Here is a 22,545-nt window from a genome sequence, read left to right as displayed (position 1 = left end):
CTATTTGTTTGTTTGTTTGTTTGTTTTATTTTGTTTTGGTTTTTTTTTTTTTTGGAGAGGTTTTTGCTATAGGGTGCATGCGCTGGCCAAATTTTGGTTTCTTAACTTTTTGCCTTTCTGAATCCTTTTTCAATAAGTATAAATTCCTCTTGTCATTATTTTTAAAATTAACATTACTTATAGAGAGAGAAGAAGGGAGTGGGTTGGAGCAGGTATAAAATCACTTACGTAGCTATGGGTCGATCTGAATGAATCCTTGGGCTTAAAAAGCCAGAATCTTGGGACCAGCAGGTGGTATAATGGTTACATCACTGGACTCCCACCTGGTTGACTGCAGTTTGAGCCCCACATCTGGTCGCTTAAAACACTTGCCAGGCTCATGTGCAGGCGTGCCCAAAATCCCAAGAGGAGACTAGAGGAGAAGGAATTGTGGCGTGGTCATCCCCCTTTGGCAGTGATTTCTTGCTTTTTGTTTCATTGTGTGTCTCTCTCTGTCTCTCTGGTGAGTATATGTGCCCTATAGCAAAAATCTCTTTAAAAAAAAAAAAAGCCAGAATCTTAAAATTTTATGTATATTAGCTTTTAAAAATAATTTGGGAGAGATTTTTGCCACAGAGCATGTGTGTTCATCAGAGAGACAAAAAAAGACGGAGAGAGAAATCACATCCCAGCAGGGATGACCACACCACAGTCCCTTATCCCTTCTCCTCTGGACATTGGGCATGCCTGCACATGCACCAGACGTGAGTTTCAAGCCATGGGGTCCTGGACTTGAACCATGATTGGCCATGTGGGAAGCAAGCACCTTAACCACTACCCCACCTGCTGGCCCCACATTAGCATTTTTGTTTTAAGGTGACATGGATTTTGAATCTGCTGAAGCAGATTAGATGTCTTCATGGTACCTGAAGGACGGGTGGAATGCTTGCCAGGATATAGATGTTTAGGCAGGACATGTGCTAAGCTAGCATAGGATAGGACTCAAAGAATCTGGGGTTTCCTGTTTGTCACTTACTGATGTGTGGTTAAAAAGTTATGGTAAATGACTTCAAAAAAGTAAAGTCATCTTTTTGTGTGTCATCAGAATACAAATGGGGAAAAAAGATATAGATGACTACCCGTAGAGAATTATTGCAAAAAACCACAACAAATAGCTTGAGATAGCACCACTGGTAACTGAAAATAATTTTTCTATGTAAGATCTTGAGAAAAAAAGAGTCAAATTTTAATAAAGTAAGCCAATACTGTGAACATCCCCTCACCTTGGCCCAACATATGTACACATATTTTTGGTCCTGTACTTGTTTTCTAACCTTTAGTTGTCGACCGTATTTACAGCAATGACCCTGAAACATCGAACAATCTTTGTGAAGTAAAGTTCAAACACATTCATCACATTATATATAGTGAGTTAGAAAAGAGAGTAAAATATTCTTTAAAAAAATGCCAACAAAATTTGAAACTAGGAGAGTTTTCTGGCTAGACACTAATTGATGTGTACTTGTTTTCTAACCTTTAGTTGTCGACCGTATTTACAGCAATGACCCTGAAACATCGAACAATCTTTGTGAAGTAAAGTTCAAACACATTCATCACATTATATATAGTGAGTTAGAAAAGAGAGTAAAATATTCTTTAAAAAAATGCCAACAAAATTTGAAACTAGGAGAGTTTTCTGGCTAGACACTAATTGATGAAGACACTTTTTTTTAGAGAGAGATTTTTGCTATAGGGCACATGTACTTGCTGAAGAGATAGACAGAGAGACAGAAAGTGAGAGAGCACCCCTGGGGGGAAGGCCACACTGCAATCTCTTCTTCCCCATTCTCCTCCTGGGAACTTGGGCACATACACACGTGCACCCAGAGTGAGTTTTAAGCCACCATGTCCAGGACTTGAACTGTGGTCGACCACCTGGGAGTCCAGTGAAGTAGCCATTATGCCATCTGCTGGTCCCTATGAGAACACTTTAAAGTTGAGCCATATGAAGATGCCATTTTTGTGGATCAAAAACAGTTAAAGGGACCAGCAGTTAGCGTAATGGCTATGTTGCTGGACTCCCATGTAGTTGACCGCAGTTCAAGTCCTGGACCCGGTAGCTTAAACTCATGCTGGGTGTGTGTGTGTGTGTGTGCCCAAGATCCCAAGAGGAGAATGGAGGAGAAGGGATTGTAATGTGGCCATTCCGCCTGGGGGGTGATTTCTCACTTTCTGTCTCTCTGTCTCTCTCTGTTTGTCTGGCGAGCACACACGCCCTGTAGCAAAAACCTCTCCCCAAAAAAAAACAAAAAACAAATAAAAAAAATCAGTTAAACAAAAGCAACATCGTACGGCTTAACAATGATCTGAGGTCATTCTGATTAACTGGTATTTTCTTTTATCAGTTTTTCCAAACCAAAGTGTCATTATTGAACTTTTTCCTAAGGAGTAGCAATCATTTTCAAAAGTATTGCCTTTTTAAGGCCAAGATACTAATGTATTGGCAAGACCTCATTATCTATTAATGTGGTGACAAATGTCACCTCTACTAGATCTCTTTGAAGAGAAGTTCACATAGGAATAATCTTTTATCTTCTCACAGCATTTTCATAATGTTAGATACATAGTAGGTACTCAATAAATATTTGTTGAATATTTGCTATGCACCTTTTTTGTAAATTATTTATTTATTTTGTTATAATTATTTTGAAGTTTGCTATCAGGTATGTGTGCTCAACCGAGAGACAGAGTAAGAAAGGGAAAGTGAGAAAATAGCTACCAGATCTGGGACTCAAACCACAGTTGGCCATGTCAGAGGCCAGTGCCTTAACCACTATGTTACCTGCTAACCCTGCACTAGTGTTTATTTATTTATTTATTTATTTATTTATTTATTTATTTATTTATTTAATTTATTATATATATATATATATATAAATAGCTCAGCAAGATACTGCTGGCAATAAAAGCTAATAGTAATGGTTTAGGTGAAATGAATTGTCAAATTGTCCTATAAAGCTTAATGATGTTTTCTGCTGCTTTGTTTTTAAAGGCCACCTGGACGTTGTGGCACTGCTCATTAACCATGGTGCAGAAGTGACCTGTAAGGATAAGAAGGGTTACACCCCTCTGCACGCTGCAGCCTCCAATGGACAGATCAATGTGGTCAAGCATCTCCTGAATCTGGGGGTGGAGGTAAGCTATGGTTAATGTATCACTGCATGGCCTGTGTATTTGTAGGTTTTCTGTTGTGTCAAACTGTATCCTGTTTGCATTTTGATTCAAGTGGGAAAAACTTATTTTCAAGCATCCTTTCTGTATTTTATAGACAACTGATAAAGGGCAATGGGGAAATAGACTAAGTAGTGGAAAACCAGAAACTGAATTAATTTTCTATAATGTATCAACACAGAGAAATATATAAATGTATACATTCTAGATAATACATATTAGTTATTTCTTTTTAGACTACATTAATTTTTATTTATAATTATTATTGTTCTCCAGTTTGTTGCAGTGCACACTTTCTTACCAGAGAAAGACAGGGAGAGAGGGAAAGTGAGAAAACAAGCTGCCAGGTCTGGGACTTGAACTGTAGTTGGCCATGTAGGAGTCTAGCATCTTAACCACCACGTCACCTTCTGACGTATTTTAAAGAGTGGCTAGTGTTCCTCGTCCCACCTTAACAATCTAGCCTTTTAATGGTAGCTTCCAGTCCCAGTTAGTGAGTGGATTGCAGGGACCAACAGAATTGTCTAGTGATGTGCTGGAGAAGTCGGCCCATCCCATTCTCCTTCAGCTAGCAGAACAGGAGGTGTGGTGGGACCCTGAACACCCTGCCCAGAGGGGAGGAAAACCATGTTGCTTTCCTGAGATCACAGTGGTGATACCCAGCATCTGGGACAGATCTCAGAAAGCAGCAGGGAATCATGGACCAAACACACCTCAGGATGGGGCCCCAAGGCTGCTGCTAGAACAGTCTGACGTGTCAGACCCCAGAGCAAAGCCCAGAGTGGGTTCAGAGCCTGACTCTATTGGCTACTTGGCCACCTCCCCTGCCATCCTCCAGCCTTTGTGTGTGTGTGTGTGTCCACTGTGCCCCTTGAGTTTGGAACTCTTTTCTTGCTCTCTGGATTCACTGCTCTTCTGGCATTTTATTTTCTTACTAATTTTTAATTTTTTAATTTTTATATTACATTTAATTACATACGTCTTTACAGTGTATTACATTTTTTTTTCTCTTCTGGCATTTTAAAAGTAGCTTTGCTTTCTACCCTTTGGCCTTTCCTAGCTGAAAAATATCTCTTTAGTGGTTGAACCTTCTGACTCTTCCTCTCCAGTTCACTCTTTGTCACATTCACTTTCTGCTCATTTTTAGCTCAGAGCAGCAAACATTCTTGGGATGACCGTGCAGGGCAAGGATAAGCTCTGAATAATTATGTTGACGGATGGATATTTTCTTTCTCTATCCACAGCCATTAGGCTTTTTTTGTGGAAATCGGAGTAAATTGGCTGCAGTGACTTTAATTGCTTTGTGTTGGACTCTTTTGCAGATTGATGAAATCAATGTCTATGGAAACACGGCACTTCACATCGCCTGTTATAATGGACAGGATTCTGTCGTTAACGAGCTGATAGACTATGGTGCTAACGTGAACCAGCCAAACAACAACGGGTTTACCCCTTTGCATTTCGCTGCTGCCTCCACTCATGGTGCTCTGTGTCTGGAACTGTTAGTCAACAACGGAGCAGATGTTAACATTCAGGTATGCACAGTCTCTGTGTTAAATGCCTTTGTATTGGGCCTCTGTTTGAGCAAAATCAACTGCTGTAAATTATGCCATGTTTTACTGAATTGTAATCTGGAACACCGTGAGTTACAAAGCTTTATCTTGGAATAGGGTGCTATGGAAATAGCGGTGTTGTTTCTCCAGGAGTGGCGGTACCAGCTGGAAGGCATTGAGGCTCCAGCCATGTGTCATTGGTAGCTGACTGAATGTTCCAGAGAAAATACTGGATCTCAAGGATGTTGACATAGTCCAGATTCTAATACTGAGGTGAATGTTGAGCTCACAGGACAGAATGGCTGGGAATTCAAAGAGAAACCTAGTTCCCATCCCAGCATGGTCATCCAAGGAATTTCTCAAATATGTTCCTAAACCAAACCCCAGAGGGTAATGTAGGACTGACCTGGTTCTAATGAACATCCCTTTATTCAGCAAACTTACTAAGGACAACCTAGTGCCTCTATTTGGTACTAGAGTACTCCAAGATGATATGTAATCTCTGCCCTCAAGGAATTTATATTATCAAAAGGAGATAACCTGCACTCAGATAATCATGAGGTAAAAGAGAATGTGTGGAGCGCCATGAAAGGGTAATAACTGCACTCTAAGAGGCAAGTATGGGCTTGCCTCTTACTTGGGGATCAAAAATGGAGGTTGAGTTTGAGCTGAGGCTCAGAGAGTGGTATCAGCTGAGATGAGGGATACAGATCATTTGAGAGTGGGTATTCCAGAAAAAAGAGAAAAGCATGTACAAAGGACTTGGAGGTGATGACTAGAAAAAGCTCTGGGAAAACTTTAGGTAACTGTCCGGCCTGCTGTGATGCCTGACCAAGGGGATCCTGTGCAGGTAGTGCTCTGGATCTGGGTTCTGTCACTTGAGTGCATTTAGATTGGAGCAGAATATCCTACCTGTACCAGGAGCTTGTTACTCATCTTCCACTTCCCTTCTTCCAAGCACACAGGACTTTTGAAGCAAAGTCTCAGCATATTCTACCTCTAACTTTGAAAAGTTATTATTTTTGAAGATTTAATTTGAAGACTATCTCACATCAGTCTATTTTCATGAACTTCTCTTTTCACTATTAAAATATTTTTTTTCTAATAATGGTGAAAAGTGGGACAAATGTTCAGAATAGCAATTTATTATGGTTTGACAGAGTATAAGTTCCATGGAAGAAGAGAGCTAAGAATAAGTCAAAATGTCACATGACCAAAGATAAGGCTCATCTACGGGCTTACTAATTTGAGCTTCTATAGCAATGAGAGCTACTAATCAGTATAGAGGTCATATGATCAGACTTGAATATTAGAAACAGTTATCTGGGGACCAGCAATTGGCGTAATGGCTATGTCGCTGGACTCCCATGTAGTTGACGGCAGTTCAAGTCCTGGACCCAGTGGCTTAAACTCATGCCAGGCGCGTGTGCATGCATGCCCAAGATCTTGAGAGGAGAATGGAGGAGAAGAGATTGTGGCATGGCCATCCCCTTGGGGGTTGATTTCTTACTTTCTGTCTCTCTTTCTCTGTCTTTCTGGTGAGCACACATGCCCTATAGCAAAATCCTCTCCAGAAAAAAGAAACAGTTATCTGGCCACAGAACACCAAAGGCAGAAAACATATAGGGGAAAAAAATCGTATGTGTAACTACATAAAAAATTATTCTATGGCAAACTAAAACAATAAAAAAGGGGGAGTCCTGCAAGCTCTAACATAAAATTGATATGGGAACAACTCAGGGCAATGTTTCTGGACATGTATAATGCAAGAAAAAGTTAATATGCTTAATAAAAATCTCACTCAAATCAATAGAAAAAGTCTGATAATCTCCTAGAAAATATAGGCAAAGGTAGATCACAAGAGAGAGAATACAATATAATAAGCCCATAAAAATATTCAGTTTCACTAGTAATTAGAAAAATGAAAATAATACAAAAATATATATTTTCCTGTAAAATAGGCAACTATCCAAATGATAATACCCAACATTAACAATAGAACTGCAATAAGTAAGTAAGATGTCATTTTGAGGAGCTTTTTTATTGCCAGAGGGCATGTACACCCCCCTCCTCCAGAGGGAGATGGAGAAACAGAGAGAGAGAGAGAGGGAAAAATTACTCTCCGAAGAAGCATGATCATTCCACAGTCCTTTCTTCTCCGTGTCTGCATCCTGTTGGGAATTTAGACAGGCATGAATATGTGCTTGACATGGTTTTAAGCCTCTAAGATTGGGATTCGAGTTGTGGTCAGCCAGGTAGGATATGACTCCCTTAACCACTGGCTACAGAGCTGGCCCATCATTTTTTAATTTAAAAAAGTCTCTATGTAGAAAAAGGAAAAAAAAAATATCTGTAGTATGTACCAATATTTAGCAGTTCAGGAAGACAAAATTATAACTTGTGGTTTTAGTTGTTGTTGTTTCGTGTTTATAATTATTTTATTTTTCATCATTATCATCATTATTACTATTTTTAATTTCCCCTGTAGGGCATATACACTTACTGGTGAGACTAGAGAGAAAGTGAGAAAGTAATTTGCCAGATCTGAAACTTGAACCACAGTCAGCCATGTGGGAGTCCAGCACCTTAACCACCACTCCACCTGCTGGCTCTATCTCTGTGTGTGTGTATGTGTGTGTGTGTGTGTGTGTGTGTGTGTGTGTGTGTGTAACTCCTTTCTTGTATATATCTTCTGATTGTTATGCAATGGACATGTGTTATTTTTATATGCAGAAGAAAAAAAAGAAAACATTTTCATTTTGGGAAAAAGGAAATTCAGGCATAGTGGACCCAGAGAGGGGCTAACTAGGAGTCGATGAAATTGGAGACCAGCAAATGGTGTGGTGGTTAAGGGCGCTGGACTCCCACATGGCTGACTGCAGTTTGAGTCTCGGACCTGGGACTTTCTTTCTCACTTTCTTTCTCTCTCTCCCCTTCTGGTCAAATTAAAATAAATAAAGTTAAATAAAACAATTATTTAAAAATAAAAAAGAAGTCAATGATACTGGTCTGGATAAACACAGTACAACATAGAGGTTATGTGTCCAGTTCTGGGGCTAGACTGCTGAGATTCCAGCCCTAGTCTTGACTTTTAGTAACTGCACGACCGTAAACTGTGTGTCTCCATTTGTTTATCTGTAAAAGTAGGGAGACGATAGTGTCTTCATCAAACTGTTGGGAGGGTTCAATGGACTTACTGCACATAAATTACACAGAACAGTGTTTGCCACATGGTTAGCATTTGATAAATGAGTATTATCATCAACATTTATTAAGAGGGATACCAAGAGGAAGAACAGGCTTAGGAGGTAAAACTAATGAATTTACATTTTTGAAAAACTAATTTCGAGCCTTGATACAGGCAATCTGAGAAACCTAGTAGTGGAAAATGTGATATTCTAGCATGGGTGGGCAGTAGAAAATAGGAGAAAAAAAATCTGCATCACCTCAGTCCCATAAAGGTGATGGTTGAAGCTGGGAGAAAAGGATGAGATTGCCTGAGTAGCGAGTACCACATAAGATGAATAGAGAAGGAGGACTCTCATAGGTCTTAGGATCCCAAGGAAGAGGAAGAGCAGAAGAAAGGATGAAAAACAAAAGTGAGAGAAGATAGGAAGGGAATGAGTGAAGGGAATGTAGTCTCCTCATGAAGGTGAAAAGCAGGCAGACATGAAAATGAAGCCTAGATGGACTGCAGTGGTCGAGATGTAAGTGGGGCCCATCGGGCATCCCTTTGGAAGGTGTGATGAAGTCTGTGGGGCCATCAAAGAGACAAGGAACTGTAGACAAAGCGGGCAGAGTCTTTGTGTGCAGGCGAGTCTCAGAAGATGATGGTGCAGATGCAGGACACATACAGGTGGCCAAGTAGTCAGTGTCCCCCAAGACCATAGACTTCTGTCTTGCCATCCTGATTATTGGGAGAAGTCCTGTGAATCCTTAAAAGGAAGGAAAATTACTGAAGTTAAAGTAGCTCTCTTTACCTACCTCCACTTGGTGAATTCACAGAGCTGTCCGATGCCCTCCATGACCTCTGTATAATGCGCCATGAATGCCCCCAGTGTCCCCAATACCGGAGACACTAGAAGGCCACTTTCTGGCACATCTGCCTACTTCTTCCAGTTAACTGGTTAGTGGTCACTTCCAGTCGGATGACGAACTTCAACTATGTAGTGCATGGATTTATGGCAGCCTGTGTTCTCTCTGACAAAATGTACCTGAAAAGCATGGTTACTTAGTTTTGATATTTAATTTTTTGATGGACTACTAATCATAAATGAAACATAAGAAATGCCATTTTTAAATATGAAATTTGTGTTTATGTGCTATCTAATCTGTGTATATAGTATTTTGTACCAAAGTTAGCCTTCTTCCCAGCCTCGCTTCATCTGCTCTATCTGCATCTTCCAGTTTCCTAATTCCCTTGGAATCCTCCTTCATTATTCCAGATGCACTCTGGGTGCACGGATCACCTAACATTTCCACAGAACCATCCTGTCTGACTCTGGAAGTAGCTTTCTAATTAAAGTTGTTATCTCTCTGTGCCAGATTGCTCCTTGGACCTTGAATGTGTTTGTAGATTGCAAGACAATTTGTATTTGTTTAGATTTCCCAAAGGTTGAGGGAAACAGCATATTGAAATGCAGCCAATATCCACCCCCATGCTTACTTTGTTTTCCTCTATTCTCACAAAACACTAATAGCGATGTCTTTGTGAGCAATTACAAGATGGATGGAAAGAAGTGGAGGAATATGTGTTCTGCACACATTTCACAGTCTTTCTTTTTTTTTTAGATCGACTATGGCCCTGTTTGATTTTGTAATATTAGTTTAATTGTGATAAGATAAAAAAGACATAGTACTTTATGGAAGAATCCATTGAAGGTTCACTTGTAATTTTCAAATAGGAAGAGCATATAAGCATGTAGACCATATCATAGTATCTGAAGACTTTGAAAGCATTCGAAGTAAGTGTTCAAGAAGGTGCTGTATGCATAGATGTGGCGGATATGATTTAGAATGATAGACTTATAAATTGCCATTGCCAAGTTACCTACCTCTTGGTCACTAGCATTTAGCCTACCCATGGTCTCAAGTCTTTGTTGTCCATGAGTCCTTAGGTCATTAAGCCTGAGAGACTGGATTAGAAGCCCATCATATGTCTGCTGTGGTGGGCCACTTTCCTTTGCTTTGTATTCTCCAGGACTATATTATGGAATGGGCTACATTGCAGAAGTTAAGGTAGAAACTGGAACAGGCTGAAGTAAGCAGCGATAGGGATGTGGCACAAGGGACTTTGGGGAAGAAATGAGGAAAGGAGGGGAATGAAATGTCTGAGCCAATCATATATTATCTCTGGCATTTAGAACCATTTAAAACAAAACAAATCAGATGATCTATAGCTTTTTCAAATTCGTATTTTAGCTAGTGCTTCCGTTGAATTGGAAAGCTTCACTGGGTTTCTGACTGTACCTCTAATCCCCAAACTGGCCTTAGTGTTATCACCCAGAAGTTTTAGGGCCACTGAGTTGCATCACTCCAGGGACACCATGCCACAGAGAATTTAATGCTTTAAGGTCTCTGAGGAGTAGCAATGTCACATGTTTTAGGAAAGTTTGTGGGATGTTGAAAAATGAGGAAAGAAGGCATTAAGAATAGAAGGAAAAAAATGAATGGATTACTGAGGTCAATTGTGGTCAAGAAAATGTAAATGAATCCATTTAGTTCAAGAGTTTATCTTTCTTAGGCCATGTGGAGTTCTGTCCTGAAAGAGAACTAATATTTGTCATAAAATATTCTTAATCCTCATTAGTTTTCCTTTTGACATAGGCTAGCCCATACCTGAATCAATAGGAGAGCTTCTTGCTTAAGTCAACAAATTCTTAAAGTAGCAAAAATTTTAAAGCACTAATTCTGATAGAAAAAAAAAAACCTATCTAGAAAATTGGGAAGAGACTAGAAATTAATTTTTTATGAAAGCAAAGTCTTGAATAAATGGAAAAATTGAACATATCTGCTCCTTTGCAAATGCAAAAAATGTTTTATCCTTGTCTGTTCTAGGAACAGAACTTTCTCAGAGAATGAAACTCAGTAGGATCCCTGATCTCAACTCAAATATTCTGAGTTACAACTTGTAAAGGCTAAATAAAAAGTGTTACTCTTTTGAACTTCATTGGTTCTCAATGGCTTTTTGAAATAATGGCCTCATGATACCCTACCATATAAATGAAGGTGCTTCCAAAAGACTGTCATGATACTCTTAATGCTTCCTGTCTCTAGCTCCCTCAACTCTGCCACCCACATCCCTGTAGGGAACAAAGAATCAGTGATGGCCTGGACTCAGTGGTAGATGAACCTGGGCAAAGATCTGTAAGGATAGATCTGAAATGAGTGTCACCACTGACCATAGAGCTGTCTTTGCATTTTGCCTAACTTGGTCAGCTCTGTGTATTTGTCCCTTTGCTAGAGGCATGAGCACTCTCAAGAAGGGTGTGGTGTTCGCTACTCCTGAAGTGGGACCAGCTTTGTAGACTGCACACTATAGAAGTTGGTTTCAGTGGTTGGCGTAATGGCTATGTCGCTGGACTCCCATGTAGTCGACCCTGGTTCAAGTCCCAGACCTGGGGGCTAAACTCACGACAGGCTCATGTGCATGTGTGCCCAAGATCCCGAGAGGAAAATGGAGGAGATGGGATTGTGGCGTGACCATCCCCTCTGCGAGGGGTGGTGATATCTTGCTTTGTATCTCTCTGTCTCTCTCTATCTCTTAAAAAAAGTTGGCTTTGGTTGTCTTTTCTTTTTTTCTTTTTTTGCCTTCTTTCTTCCTCTTTTTATCTCTTTTTTTTCTTTCCTTTTTTCCTTTTTTTTTTTTAATCTTTCTCTCTTCTTTCTTTGTTTCTTTCTTTCTTTTCTATACAGCACATGCATTTACTGAGAGCTAAAGACAGGAGCAGAATGAGAAGGCAACTTCCAGGGATTGGCCATGCCTCTAATCCCTTCTCCTTCATTCTCCTCTCAGGATTTTGGGCTTATTTCTCATACATACACTCAGAGTCACAAACCATGTACTCAGCCATGTGGGATCCAGTTGCCTTAACCACCATACTATTGTCTGGCCCCTGCATTGGTTTTCTACCTGCAAGTTAAGATAGCTACAGCCTCATAAATGGTTACTTCTGGGTAAAGCGTTTAAGCTCTTTTGCAAGCTTGTAAAAGTGCTTAAATATTTGTGAAGGTATTTTCCAAACATTGAAATATTTATAGATTTATGTATATTTAATTAAATGATAATTACTTATGTTTTCCTATTAAATTTAAGAGAAAATGCTGGAGCAAAATTTAAAGAAATAGCACCACCTAGGGACAAGTAAATGTCTGCAATTTCTGCCTTCTCTGTCTTTAACAGTCTTGGACAGTCATCACTCCTTTATTAGACAGGTGTGTTTTAAGGCCTATTCCAAATTAGTTCCCTGGTTTTTATGTCCTTTGAGCTGTCTGTAGCAGCCAAAGCCATGCTCTGGAGTTAGATAACTTTTAGCAGCTCTCCTCCACGATGTTTCTCATGGTCAGTGATATATCCTCATTCTCATAATTGCATATCCTTTTCCTCTCAAAATATTATTTTTAGAAATGCTTCAAGCTTATTTCCATTCTCCTTTGTCAGTCTTTTCTGATTCGAGTTATAATTGTAAGAAGAGATTACAGAAGAGAAGTTCCTGTTTTTCCCCCATCTACCTGAGAACCTTTAACACTGACAGTTTTTCCAGCTGCAGTGGCACAGTAGTAGCACAACACCCTGCCATGCTGGGGGCCACATGGGATACTGGAGTTTGGTTCCCAGGTCAAGCTGTACACGGTGGCACATGTGTGCGTGACTGTGATCCTGCCTGGCCAGGAAGGCTGGGAGGATTGTAGCATGAAACCCTATTGGTGCTTGTCTTTTTCTTTCTGTCCATCTCTCTCATAAAAGGAAGAAAAGAAAGAAAGAGAGAGAGAGAAAGAAAGACCTTTAAGACATGCATTTTTCTGCTCTGATGAATTTTCTTCTTGGCATAGGCTGTGTACAATTCCTTTTCTTTCTAAGGAGCAGGCTTATATAAGAAAATTATTATGTTACAACCTCGTGGTTTTATTATCTATTTTAACCCACAGTTTAAAGCAGTGGCTCTTAAACTTCAGTGTGCTGTGCAAGTTAGAAATGGGGATTCCCTCCCCCCAAATATAATTCAGAACTTATATATTTTTAAGAATTATTTAATTTTACTTATTATTAGTTTTTAGTTTGCTATAGGGCACATATGCTCATGAGAGAGAGAGAGAGAAAGAGAGAGAGAGAAAGTGAGAAAGCAAGCTGCCATATCCAGTACTTGAACCACAGTCAGCCATCTGAAAGACCAGCACCTTAACAATCATTCCACTTAATGGTCCCCAGAATTTGTATTTCTAACAAGAACTTTGGGTTATTTAGATGTAGGTAGTTCTTGATCCAATCTAAGAAATACTTATTTAGATGGTTGGTTGTTTTCTCATGTGGAGTTTTTAAAACAAAGAGTCATTTTAAAGCAAAGATGTTTGGGTTTCATTACAAAAAGGAGCATGCATTTTTTTAGAATTATTTTATTTGTTATTAGTATTGTTTTTTTAATTTGCTATAGGGCACATATGCTCACGAGAGAGAGACAGACAGAGAGAGAAAGAAAGAGAAATAAGGAAAGTGAAAAAGTAAGCCACCAGGTCCAGGACTCAGATGCAGTCAGCTCTGTGGGAGTTCAGTGCCCCAACCACCATGCCACCTGCCAGCCCCAAGGCCCCAAGGCCCCACACATGCATTTTGAAGCCTTGTATTTTAACTTCAAACTTAGAGAAATGTACCCCTGAACCTTAGAAAAATAATTATGTTATGTAGATGTTTTTCCCAAAAACAATGTTTGAATGAAACATGTTTCTTCTGTTGGGAATATTTATGGTCTAAAATAACAGTAATGTTTTCTTTTGGCCTGACAAGCTTCAGAAAAAATTCTGTATAATTATTTCTTAATCAACTGTGTAGGATTTTGGTATATGCATAGTGGTGATTAGTATATAAAGTCTGTATGTTTTCCATGTTCCAGCTTAATCTATGTCAGCAAGTTCTATAATTTATATCATGAGTAATGAGAGATGTATGTATCCAGCATGTATGTCCAGCTGGTCATTAAAATAGTAACGTGCTAAACAGTGCTGTTCCTTAATCCCATGATTTCCAATGAAATAAGTGAAGCAAGAGATTTTCCTTTGGAAGAACATAAATTTTATTTTTCCCCCTATGGAACTAGAAGGTAGGGAATGGTGGAGGGTCTGGATCAGTTTTAGGAGTTACAGTGATTCATTGCAGTTTATTCAACTTTAGGTCAAATAGGACCATATAAGTTAACACATCATTTGCCTTATGGGTATGTTATTAAAAGTTGAAAAAAACACTTTGAAGGAAACCTTTATCAGTAGATCACATGAGAACAAAAAAACATTTTGGAAGGGGCCAGCTGGTAGCAGAGTGGTTAAGGCAGCTAGATCCCACATGGCCTACAGTATGGTTGGGTTCAAGTTCCAGACCTAGTGGTTTAAAACACACATCAACCACATGTATGTGCATGCCCAAAGTCCTGAGAGGAGAATGGAGGAAAAGAGATTATGACATGGCCGTCTCCCCCAAGGGTTGTTTTCTCACTTTCTGACTGTCTGTCTGTCTCTCTCTTATTCTCTGGTGAATGCACACTATAACAAATTTTTAAAACATGTTTGTGGATGATTGTTTCTCTGTACTTTTTCAAACATAGGGACCAGCAGTTAGCATAATGGCTATGTCTCTGGACTCCCATGTAGTCGATCGCGGTTCGCTTCCCGGACCCGGTGGCTTAAAACTCACGCAGGGCACGTGTGCGTGTGTGCCCAAGATCTCAAGAGGAGAATGGAGGAGAAGAGATTGCGGTGTGACCATCCCCCCTGGGGGGTGATTTCTCACTTTCTGTCTCTCTGTCTCTCTCTGCCAGTCTGGCGAGCGCACGCGCCCTATAGCAAAAAACAAAAAACAAACAAACAAACCTCTCTAAACATAATGTTATTTGGTAACTTGAGAGGTCATATGCATTTTATCTTTTTCTTTCAAAATTATCTTTGCTTCCTGTGATCATAGTGTGAAATTTTTTTTTCTTTAAAATTTGCTATAGGGCACATGTGCAAGAGAAAGAGAGAAAGTAAGAAAGCACTCCACAAGGGGTATGGCTATGCCACAATCCCTTCCCTTCCATTTTCCTCTTAGGATTTTGAGCACACATGCACACATTCCCAGGATGTTCCCCAAGCTGCTGGGATCAGGACTGGAACCATGCCATCATTCATGTGGGATCCAACTGCCCTAACCACCATGCCGCTCACTGCCCGTCCCCCATCTCCCAATTTTTTAACTGATGCTTCCAAGGCATTGTCACTAGTGTCCATAGAGATATTTCAGATTTATGTCACTGGCTCATGAGCACCTTCTTAATTACTTTCTTCTTATTATTCTTTTTTAGAGTAAAGATGGCAAGAGTCCTTTGCACATGACAGCTGTTCATGGAAGATTCACACGGTCACAAACCCTTATTCAGAATGGTAAGACAGATACTTCAGCAGTGTCATTATTTGAACAATTTCTTGGTCTGACTGAGTTTGACCGTCAGTCACCTGAATGTGAAAGTTGATGTTTGTTTGGGAATTTTAGTAAGCATGATGTACACAGTCCTTGGACGGACTTTGCTAAAAGCTCTTTGTCAGACATATCATCAGCTTTCGTCTTACTAGTGAGAACAGAAAGTCACAATTTTAAAGTCAGTTCCCAGTAAGACAAAGAATATGTGAGTTTTGAAATTGGAAATAATATACAGGCTTAAGATGATCTACTTTTCACTCTGAAACTAATAAAGATAAATCTCCTGAGTTAAAATTTACTAAGCTACATGGGCAAAGATAGAAAAAAGGTGATTCAGAGAAAATTCAGATAAGTACATGATACAAAGGATCATAAAATCAGACTTGACAGAGACCTTGGAAGGTCGCGAGATATAGTAATTTTCCAGGCTCACGACAAAGCTATACTTGACTATTCGGGATGTCTGTGAAGCCAAAGTATGAGGATGTGTCACTTCTCATGTTGATGTCCTAAGAGGGTGGTGGGTGGTCAGCATCTGTAAGTGGCTTGACTTGGACAGCTTGTGTTGTCTTTGCAAATCTTAGAGAGTACTAAAAAACAAAAACAAAAACAAAACAAAACAAAAAAAAAACAACCAAAAACCAGGATTAGTTCAGACCTTAAGTCGATATTCCAGGTTACTTCAGCAGTTTCTAAGTTATTTTTAGTTGAATCACATTTCTACAACTCAAAATTCTAGTGTAAGTCAATTTTATTTTATTTTTTATTTTTCTCACCTGTAGGAATTTTGGACGACATACACTTGAATTGGTAGTGGCACTGAGTTCTATCGTAGGCACTTAAGTCATAAAACAAGAAAGACATTTGACATTTGAGTGGAAGAGCAGCCACTGAAATTATGCTTAGAAAGCAAAATATCTGTAGCAAAGGAAAGGAAATTTATAAGCATGAAAGTGAAACTGTAGGGGAAAAAAAAATCCAGATTTCCAGTGATCCAAGTACGGTAAAATGGAAATTATCTGTGCAACTCCCATTATTTCTCATTTGAAATATGTGCCACACTTTGGATATTTATGTTATTTAAAAGGATACTTTAACTGTTTTATTTTGTTTGGACATAAATAAAAGGAGAGGGAAAGTGACACTAGTCTCTCTTTTAAACACTTTCCATTCCACTGTATTTTTCTACTTTTTTTTTTCAGAAACAATGTCCACCTCCTTAAAAACAAACAAAGCTTTCAAAACCAAACAAATCTTTTTAAAATTTAATGTGAATTTAATCAGTGGGCCTTAGCTCTGTGGCATAATAAACTTGGCTCTGTTACAACACTTGCAAACCCCAGACACAAGGTTGGAGAGAGAACAATGTTTCACCTCTTAAGCATTGCCTTTCCGCAAACCCTCCTCTGTGTGTCATCTCACACAGGCCATTCTCTTTGCATCAACCCTATGACCCATCTCCCTTCTGTCATGCTAGTATGCTTACAGTAGTTCCAAAGGAGTGCTGGCTGCTTTGGCATCTCCAAGAGGCTTCTTGGGGCTTGAAGACTTCTATACCCTCCTTGGGCATTCTCGTTAGACTTTCAAGCTGGTGAAGACCTGAAATCTTATCCCCTGTGATCAAGGGATCTTTGTTTCAGAGCCTGTTGTGTGTGTGTATGTGTGTATGTGTTTTCTTTATTTTTCTTTTATTTCTATTTATTGTATACATTCAATCACATGTTACTTAGCTTACAAAGGGACTATTCCAACATACGTACATTTCTCAGCAGTCCAGTTGACAGTTGTCAGAGCCAGTTTTTATTCTTGGTTGACCTGGCTCCTGTTTATGGGTTGGATGGAGTCCAGGGATCTGAATTGATGAGTATATAATGGCTATGATATATAGTCTATTATGAATAATGATTACACTGACATTGCTTGAGTGTCCATGCTGTGCAAGACAATTGACTAAACACCTCATTTAAATCCTTTCAACCCCCTCCAACAAAGAGGTGCTGTTATTAACTCTACTTCAAAGATGTGGAAACAGAAGCAAGGAGAGTGTATCCGCCCGTGTTGGAATACAAGTGTGTTGAGAACGGGGGATAGGAACATAGGCAATCTAGTACCAAAGACCAAACTTTCAACCATTAGACTTATCAACTGAGTCTCTGGAAGGGCAATGATTTTTTTTTAACTTGAATTCTGTTTATTCTAAAAGTCATTTACACTATTTGAAATAGAATTATCTCTGCAAAAAAGATGATTTGACATTCTCTTCTCTCAACTGACAATTCTTTGCATTCATTACACATGTGAGAATTGTGAGTTCCATCTGACATTTTATAAGCGCCCCTGGGGAGAAGAATAGGAAGTTCTTTTCTTCCCTCCTGTTTGTTGGCTTCCCTCAGGGAAAAATCCTGGGCCGCTGCCTGGAGCCTCCCTCTCCAGAGACCTCGGTGTCAGTCCCCAGAGAGTGTCACTACACAACAGGAGCCACTCTGTCCCCAGGGAGCCAGAACACTGGTACCACATGGAAACGTTGTTCCGCACCCTGAACCAACTGAATGTGCTACCAAGGAATGTGCTTTGTTTATTTGTTGTTCTGTTAAATCCCTTCCGTGTTGAAACTTTGTATAGCATTTCTCTGCTTCCCTGACTTCTTTCCATGAGTGTTAGTAGTTCTTCCAAAATCATTCAGCTTTGATAAGACAATTATTTTTAATACTTTTTTTAAAGTTAGTAAACAAAGACTACCTGTGCTGTCAAAGCACATTGTTGTCAGAAGTTGCAGGAAAGGAGTGAGGGAGGGACAGGAATGGAATGAAGGCAGGATCTGGTATCAGCAGGATCGGATCCAGCCATTTGTATCAGGCAGCTGCCTCAGAAGCTGTTTAGAAGGTTACAAAAGTTCAAGAAGAACTTTCTTCACAGAAGCATTAAAAATACACAGAGTTTGAACAGGAAGAGTCAAATGCAGATTAGGATGACTCAGTATGAGATTTTTGACCTTTTGGTTCACAGCCCTTCCAAGGCAAAGTATTAAGATGAGCATTTTTATTTGTGCAGTGAAAACCTGATTTTCAATGAATAGTCAGACAATGCCAATCACTTATTTTTGTATACACTCTGCATACTTCTGAACGCTCAACTGTTTATCCTCCCCACTCTCAATGATTAATTACCAGCATTTAACCTGCAACCTTCAAATGAGTAGTAAAGATATTTATGTATTCATCTTGTTCACTATAGAGTGTATGCACCTGTGAAGGAGAGAAAGAGAGAGAGAGAGAAAGAGAGACAAGCACCCTCCATGGGACTTATGCCGCAGTCCCCTTTCTCCAGTCCTCTGATCTTCCAGGACACTTGACTTGTGCGCATGCACTGGAGTGGTTTCAGGCTGATCAGGCCTTACCGTAGTCAGCTTATGGCTTCCAGCTCCACAGTCTGGTACATTACCAACTGTACCACAGAGGCTGAGCCAAGATCTTTAATTTTCTTTCCAAGCAAGTCTTAAAGATTTCCAAGTGAAAATGGAAAGGTTTGTGGAATGAGTGCAAAACAAAAATTTGAGGTCACCTTCTCATTGCAGTGGTTAAGGGTTGTACAGAAGCCGCCAAATCCCACATAACCAAAAGGGATTGGAGTCTTAGCTCCAGCAGTTTGAAAAACACACACAGGTGCCCAGGATCCTGGCAGGAGAGAGAATCAGAGGGGAAAGAAGTGTGGCATGATTAGTTTTCATTGGGGGGTGCTTTCTCTCTCTCATGTATGTGCATATTTAACATTGAAAAGAAAGAAGAAAGAAAATAAATCCAATTTATAGATACTACTTTAATAGAAAACACACACACACAGATTTTAATTTTTTTAAACAGTCTTACTATGTTACAATGATCCTGCCTCAGCCTCCCTAGTAGCTGGGACTATACAGCCAGGAATCCAACCTGGGCCTGCCATGTGACCTCAGCCAGTTTTGTAGCAGCATCTACCAGCATTTGCTACTCCAGCTGGGCCTAGAATACATATTTCTTTCTAAGTTATGATGTTTTCTTGAAATGTGTTTTAAATGACAACAAAAGCATGTATGGACAATAATTACCTGTGTCTTTACAGTTTTGAATTGACTCGTGAAATGGTAGTAATAGCAACAAGAAAAAATCTATTAGCTCAGATCCTTTATTTCTTTCTTCCTCACATTTTTTCACTCTTCTCATGCTCTACCCAAGTTTTGGCATATTTGAGGCCGGTAAACCTGGAGACCCAAACGTTTTGGTGGTTGTTGACTGGGCTGGACATAGACTGATACGTATGTCCAGGTCAAGGCTTCTCTGAAGTCATGGCTCTCCCTCAAACATCTCCCTGGGTTAGTCCCCATTTAGGCAGGCAGACCACTCTGGGCAGTACTCAGATGGATACCTGCACCATGGATTGCTCTGCGGTATCTGTGAAGACTGTGGCTGCCTCTCTCCAAAGCTATGGTCAAGTCATAAAAACGAATCGCTCTAGGGGCAGCCCTGTGCATAGAAATCTGGATCTCACGTGACCAACCACAGTTCAAATCCCAGCCCTAGCAGCTTGAAAATCATCACAGGTGCATGTGTGTGCATGCCTTAAATCCTAACAGGATACAGAAATGAAGGAAAAGAAATTGTGGCATGACGATGCTCCATTGGGGAATGCCTTCTCACTCTCTCTGGAGAGTACATGTATCCTCTAGCAAATAAACCTTTTCTTGAAATCTGTGTCTGCTCTTGTTGTTATGCTTTAGCACAGGGGTCCCCAACCCCCCTGGGAACTGGGCCACACAACAGGAGGTGAGTGACAAGGGAATGAGTGAAGCTTCATCTGTATTTACAGCTGCTCCCCATCACTCAGCACCCTCCTTATAAGAATCGAATGCCTGATGATCTGAGGTGGAGCTGAGGTGATGATGCTAGCACTGGGGAGCAGCTGCAAATACTGTCTTATGGTGAGTTACATGATAATTTCATTATATATTACAATGTAATAATAATAGAAATAAAGTGCACAAGAAATATAATGCCCTTGAATCATCCTGAAACTCTCTCCCCCAACTCCAGACTGTGGAAAAATTCCATGAAATTGGTCCTTGATGCCAAACAAGTTGGGGAACTGCTGCTTTAACATGAGGTTTATATAGATCTATAATTCAGCAGGTCAAATTAAAATAGAATGTCTTCAGAATTACGTTTTATGGACTTAGATTACATTGTTTACTTAAAGCAGAAATCTAGTTGTAAGATTTTAGATCCTTAAATAAGACAATATAGAAAATTTTTTCAAAAGCTTTTCCGATCAGTTTCCCTCTATGTGGATATACTACTGCCACTACTTCAGATGGTGGCTTGTCCCCTTCAAAACTTTGTACTTCAGAACAGAGATGCACATTGAAGTTAGAAAAGATCCACATTTGGTCCACATGAGTAATGAGCATAGAATGTCGTATCTGAATGAACCTGAATCCTTGTGTTATCCTGTGTTGAAATTATCTTTCAGGAGGTGAAATTGACTGTGTGGATAAGGATGGCAACACTCCTCTCCATGTGGCTGCAAGATATGGTCATGAACTTTTGATTAACACCTTAATAACCAGCGGAGCTGACACAGCCAAGTAGGTTACTACAAAAATACAGTGAAGTAATTGCCACGGGTGGGAATTCTGCCAAAGGGATTCGGCCATGCAGTAGATAGTGCCTGTGTATCCAAGTTAAAGTGGATCTGTACCTTATACTAAACAAAAATTAAATGTGAACTAAATTAAGTGGCTTTTGATGACAGGTGTAAGGGAAGAACCAGATTTATTTTTCAGTTTCATCAGAATAAAGCCTATTCCAGTGGTCTGTATTTTTTTTTTTCCTGAGAGGTTTTTGCTGTAGGGTTTGTGCACTCACCAGAGAGACAGAGAGAGACAGAGAGACAGAAAGCTAGAAATCACCCCCAGGGAGGATGTCCAGGCCACAGTCCCTTCTCCTCCAGTCTCCTCACAGGATTTTGGGCATGCACGCACACGCACTCAGTATGAGTTTTAAGCTGCCAGGTCTGGCACTTGAACCACAGTCGACCACGTGAGAGTCCAGCGACATAACCATTATGTCATCTGCTGGTTCGACCAGTGGTTTTAATTAAGGAGACTTTAACTTTATTCCTAACTCTGCTTTCTAATATTCTGTGTTCTTTCCAATGCTCAAGGTTAAAGAGGAAAGAGAAAACATCATTGGGCAAATTTAGAATTTATTCAGCATGCTTACTCAGTTTTAATGATATGGTTATAGAGTACCACTGAGTAAATCTGCTACCTAGGGAAGGGGAGACTGACCTCATTTTACACTTCAAGTCAAGAGACATATATAAAGCATCTGTATGGATCTATCTATCTGGGAGTTATGGGAGATTCCTGAAGTAAGTTATGTGGTTGGTATCTTCAAGGAGCTCATAATTTTGTTGGTGGTCCGGTGCCCACTTAAGACAAAGAATCATGCAAGATAGTTTATCAAGAAGTCCTAAGTGAAACAGGACTTTACATGGCCAATGTTTGGTATAGACAATATGTTCTGGAGAATGTAGACAGAAAGGAGAGAGTTCAAAAGTGGTCAAAGTTTTCTGAAAAAGCCAGCAAGGAAAAGATCAATTTTAGGTTATTTTGAGAGGATGAGACTTCTTTTAGCAGAGTGGAGGGTGACAACCATTCCAAATAGAAGAAAGCAGGAACAAAGGAGGAAAAGATTTCACTTTAGGGGATGCTTGACCTGCAAGAGTAGAAGGGATTTGTTGGTACCCCCAGAGGAGTATGGCATGCAGGTAGGGAGCACAGGCTTTATTGAACACTCCCTAGGCTCCAGACCAAGCTGCCTCACTGTGAGTTGTATGACTTCAGCCTATTGTGTTCAATTCCTCTGTGGTTTCCTCTTTTGAAAAATAAGGGCCAATCCATGGCCTAGTAGTTAAGGGAGCTGGATCTCACATGGCTGACCATGGTTTAAATCATGGGCCCGGTGACTTGAAAAACATGTCGAGCACATGTGGTGATTGCCCTAAATTCTGACAAGGTGGAAAAATGGAGAAGAAGGGATTGTAGTGTGACCACACCCCGATGGGAGGTACTTTCTCCCTCTT

The 22,545-nt window shown here is 39.9% G+C and overlaps 1 protein-coding gene across 6 annotated transcripts in view; it reads left to right on the top strand.

Moving 5' to 3' along the window:
• The window catches only part of ANKRD44 (ankyrin repeat domain 44), a 219,690-nt gene that overhangs the window by 71,899 nt on the left and 125,246 nt on the right, over nt 1-22,545 (top strand). For all 6 annotated transcript variants that reach the window (XM_006159916.3, XM_027776323.1, XM_006159917.3 and 3 more), the window contains exons 6-9: nt 3,032-3,174; nt 4,533-4,745; nt 15,311-15,389; nt 20,929-21,043. In XM_006159916.3, the coding sequence (XP_006159978.1) occupies nt 3,032-3,174; nt 4,533-4,745; nt 15,311-15,389; nt 20,929-21,043 (550 nt within the window). The remainder of the gene's footprint in view (nt 1-3,031; nt 3,175-4,532; nt 4,746-15,310; nt 15,390-20,928; nt 21,044-22,545) is intronic.

The sequence above is a fragment of the Tupaia chinensis genome, unplaced genomic scaffold (assembly GCF_000334495.1).
Source record: "Tupaia chinensis unplaced genomic scaffold, TupChi_1.0 Scaffold000661_1, whole genome shotgun sequence".
Classification (NCBI taxonomy): domain Eukaryota; kingdom Metazoa; phylum Chordata; class Mammalia; order Scandentia; family Tupaiidae; genus Tupaia; species Tupaia belangeri.
The sequence above is the reverse complement of the archived record's forward strand: the minus strand, read 5'-3'. Positions and strand labels throughout refer to the sequence as shown.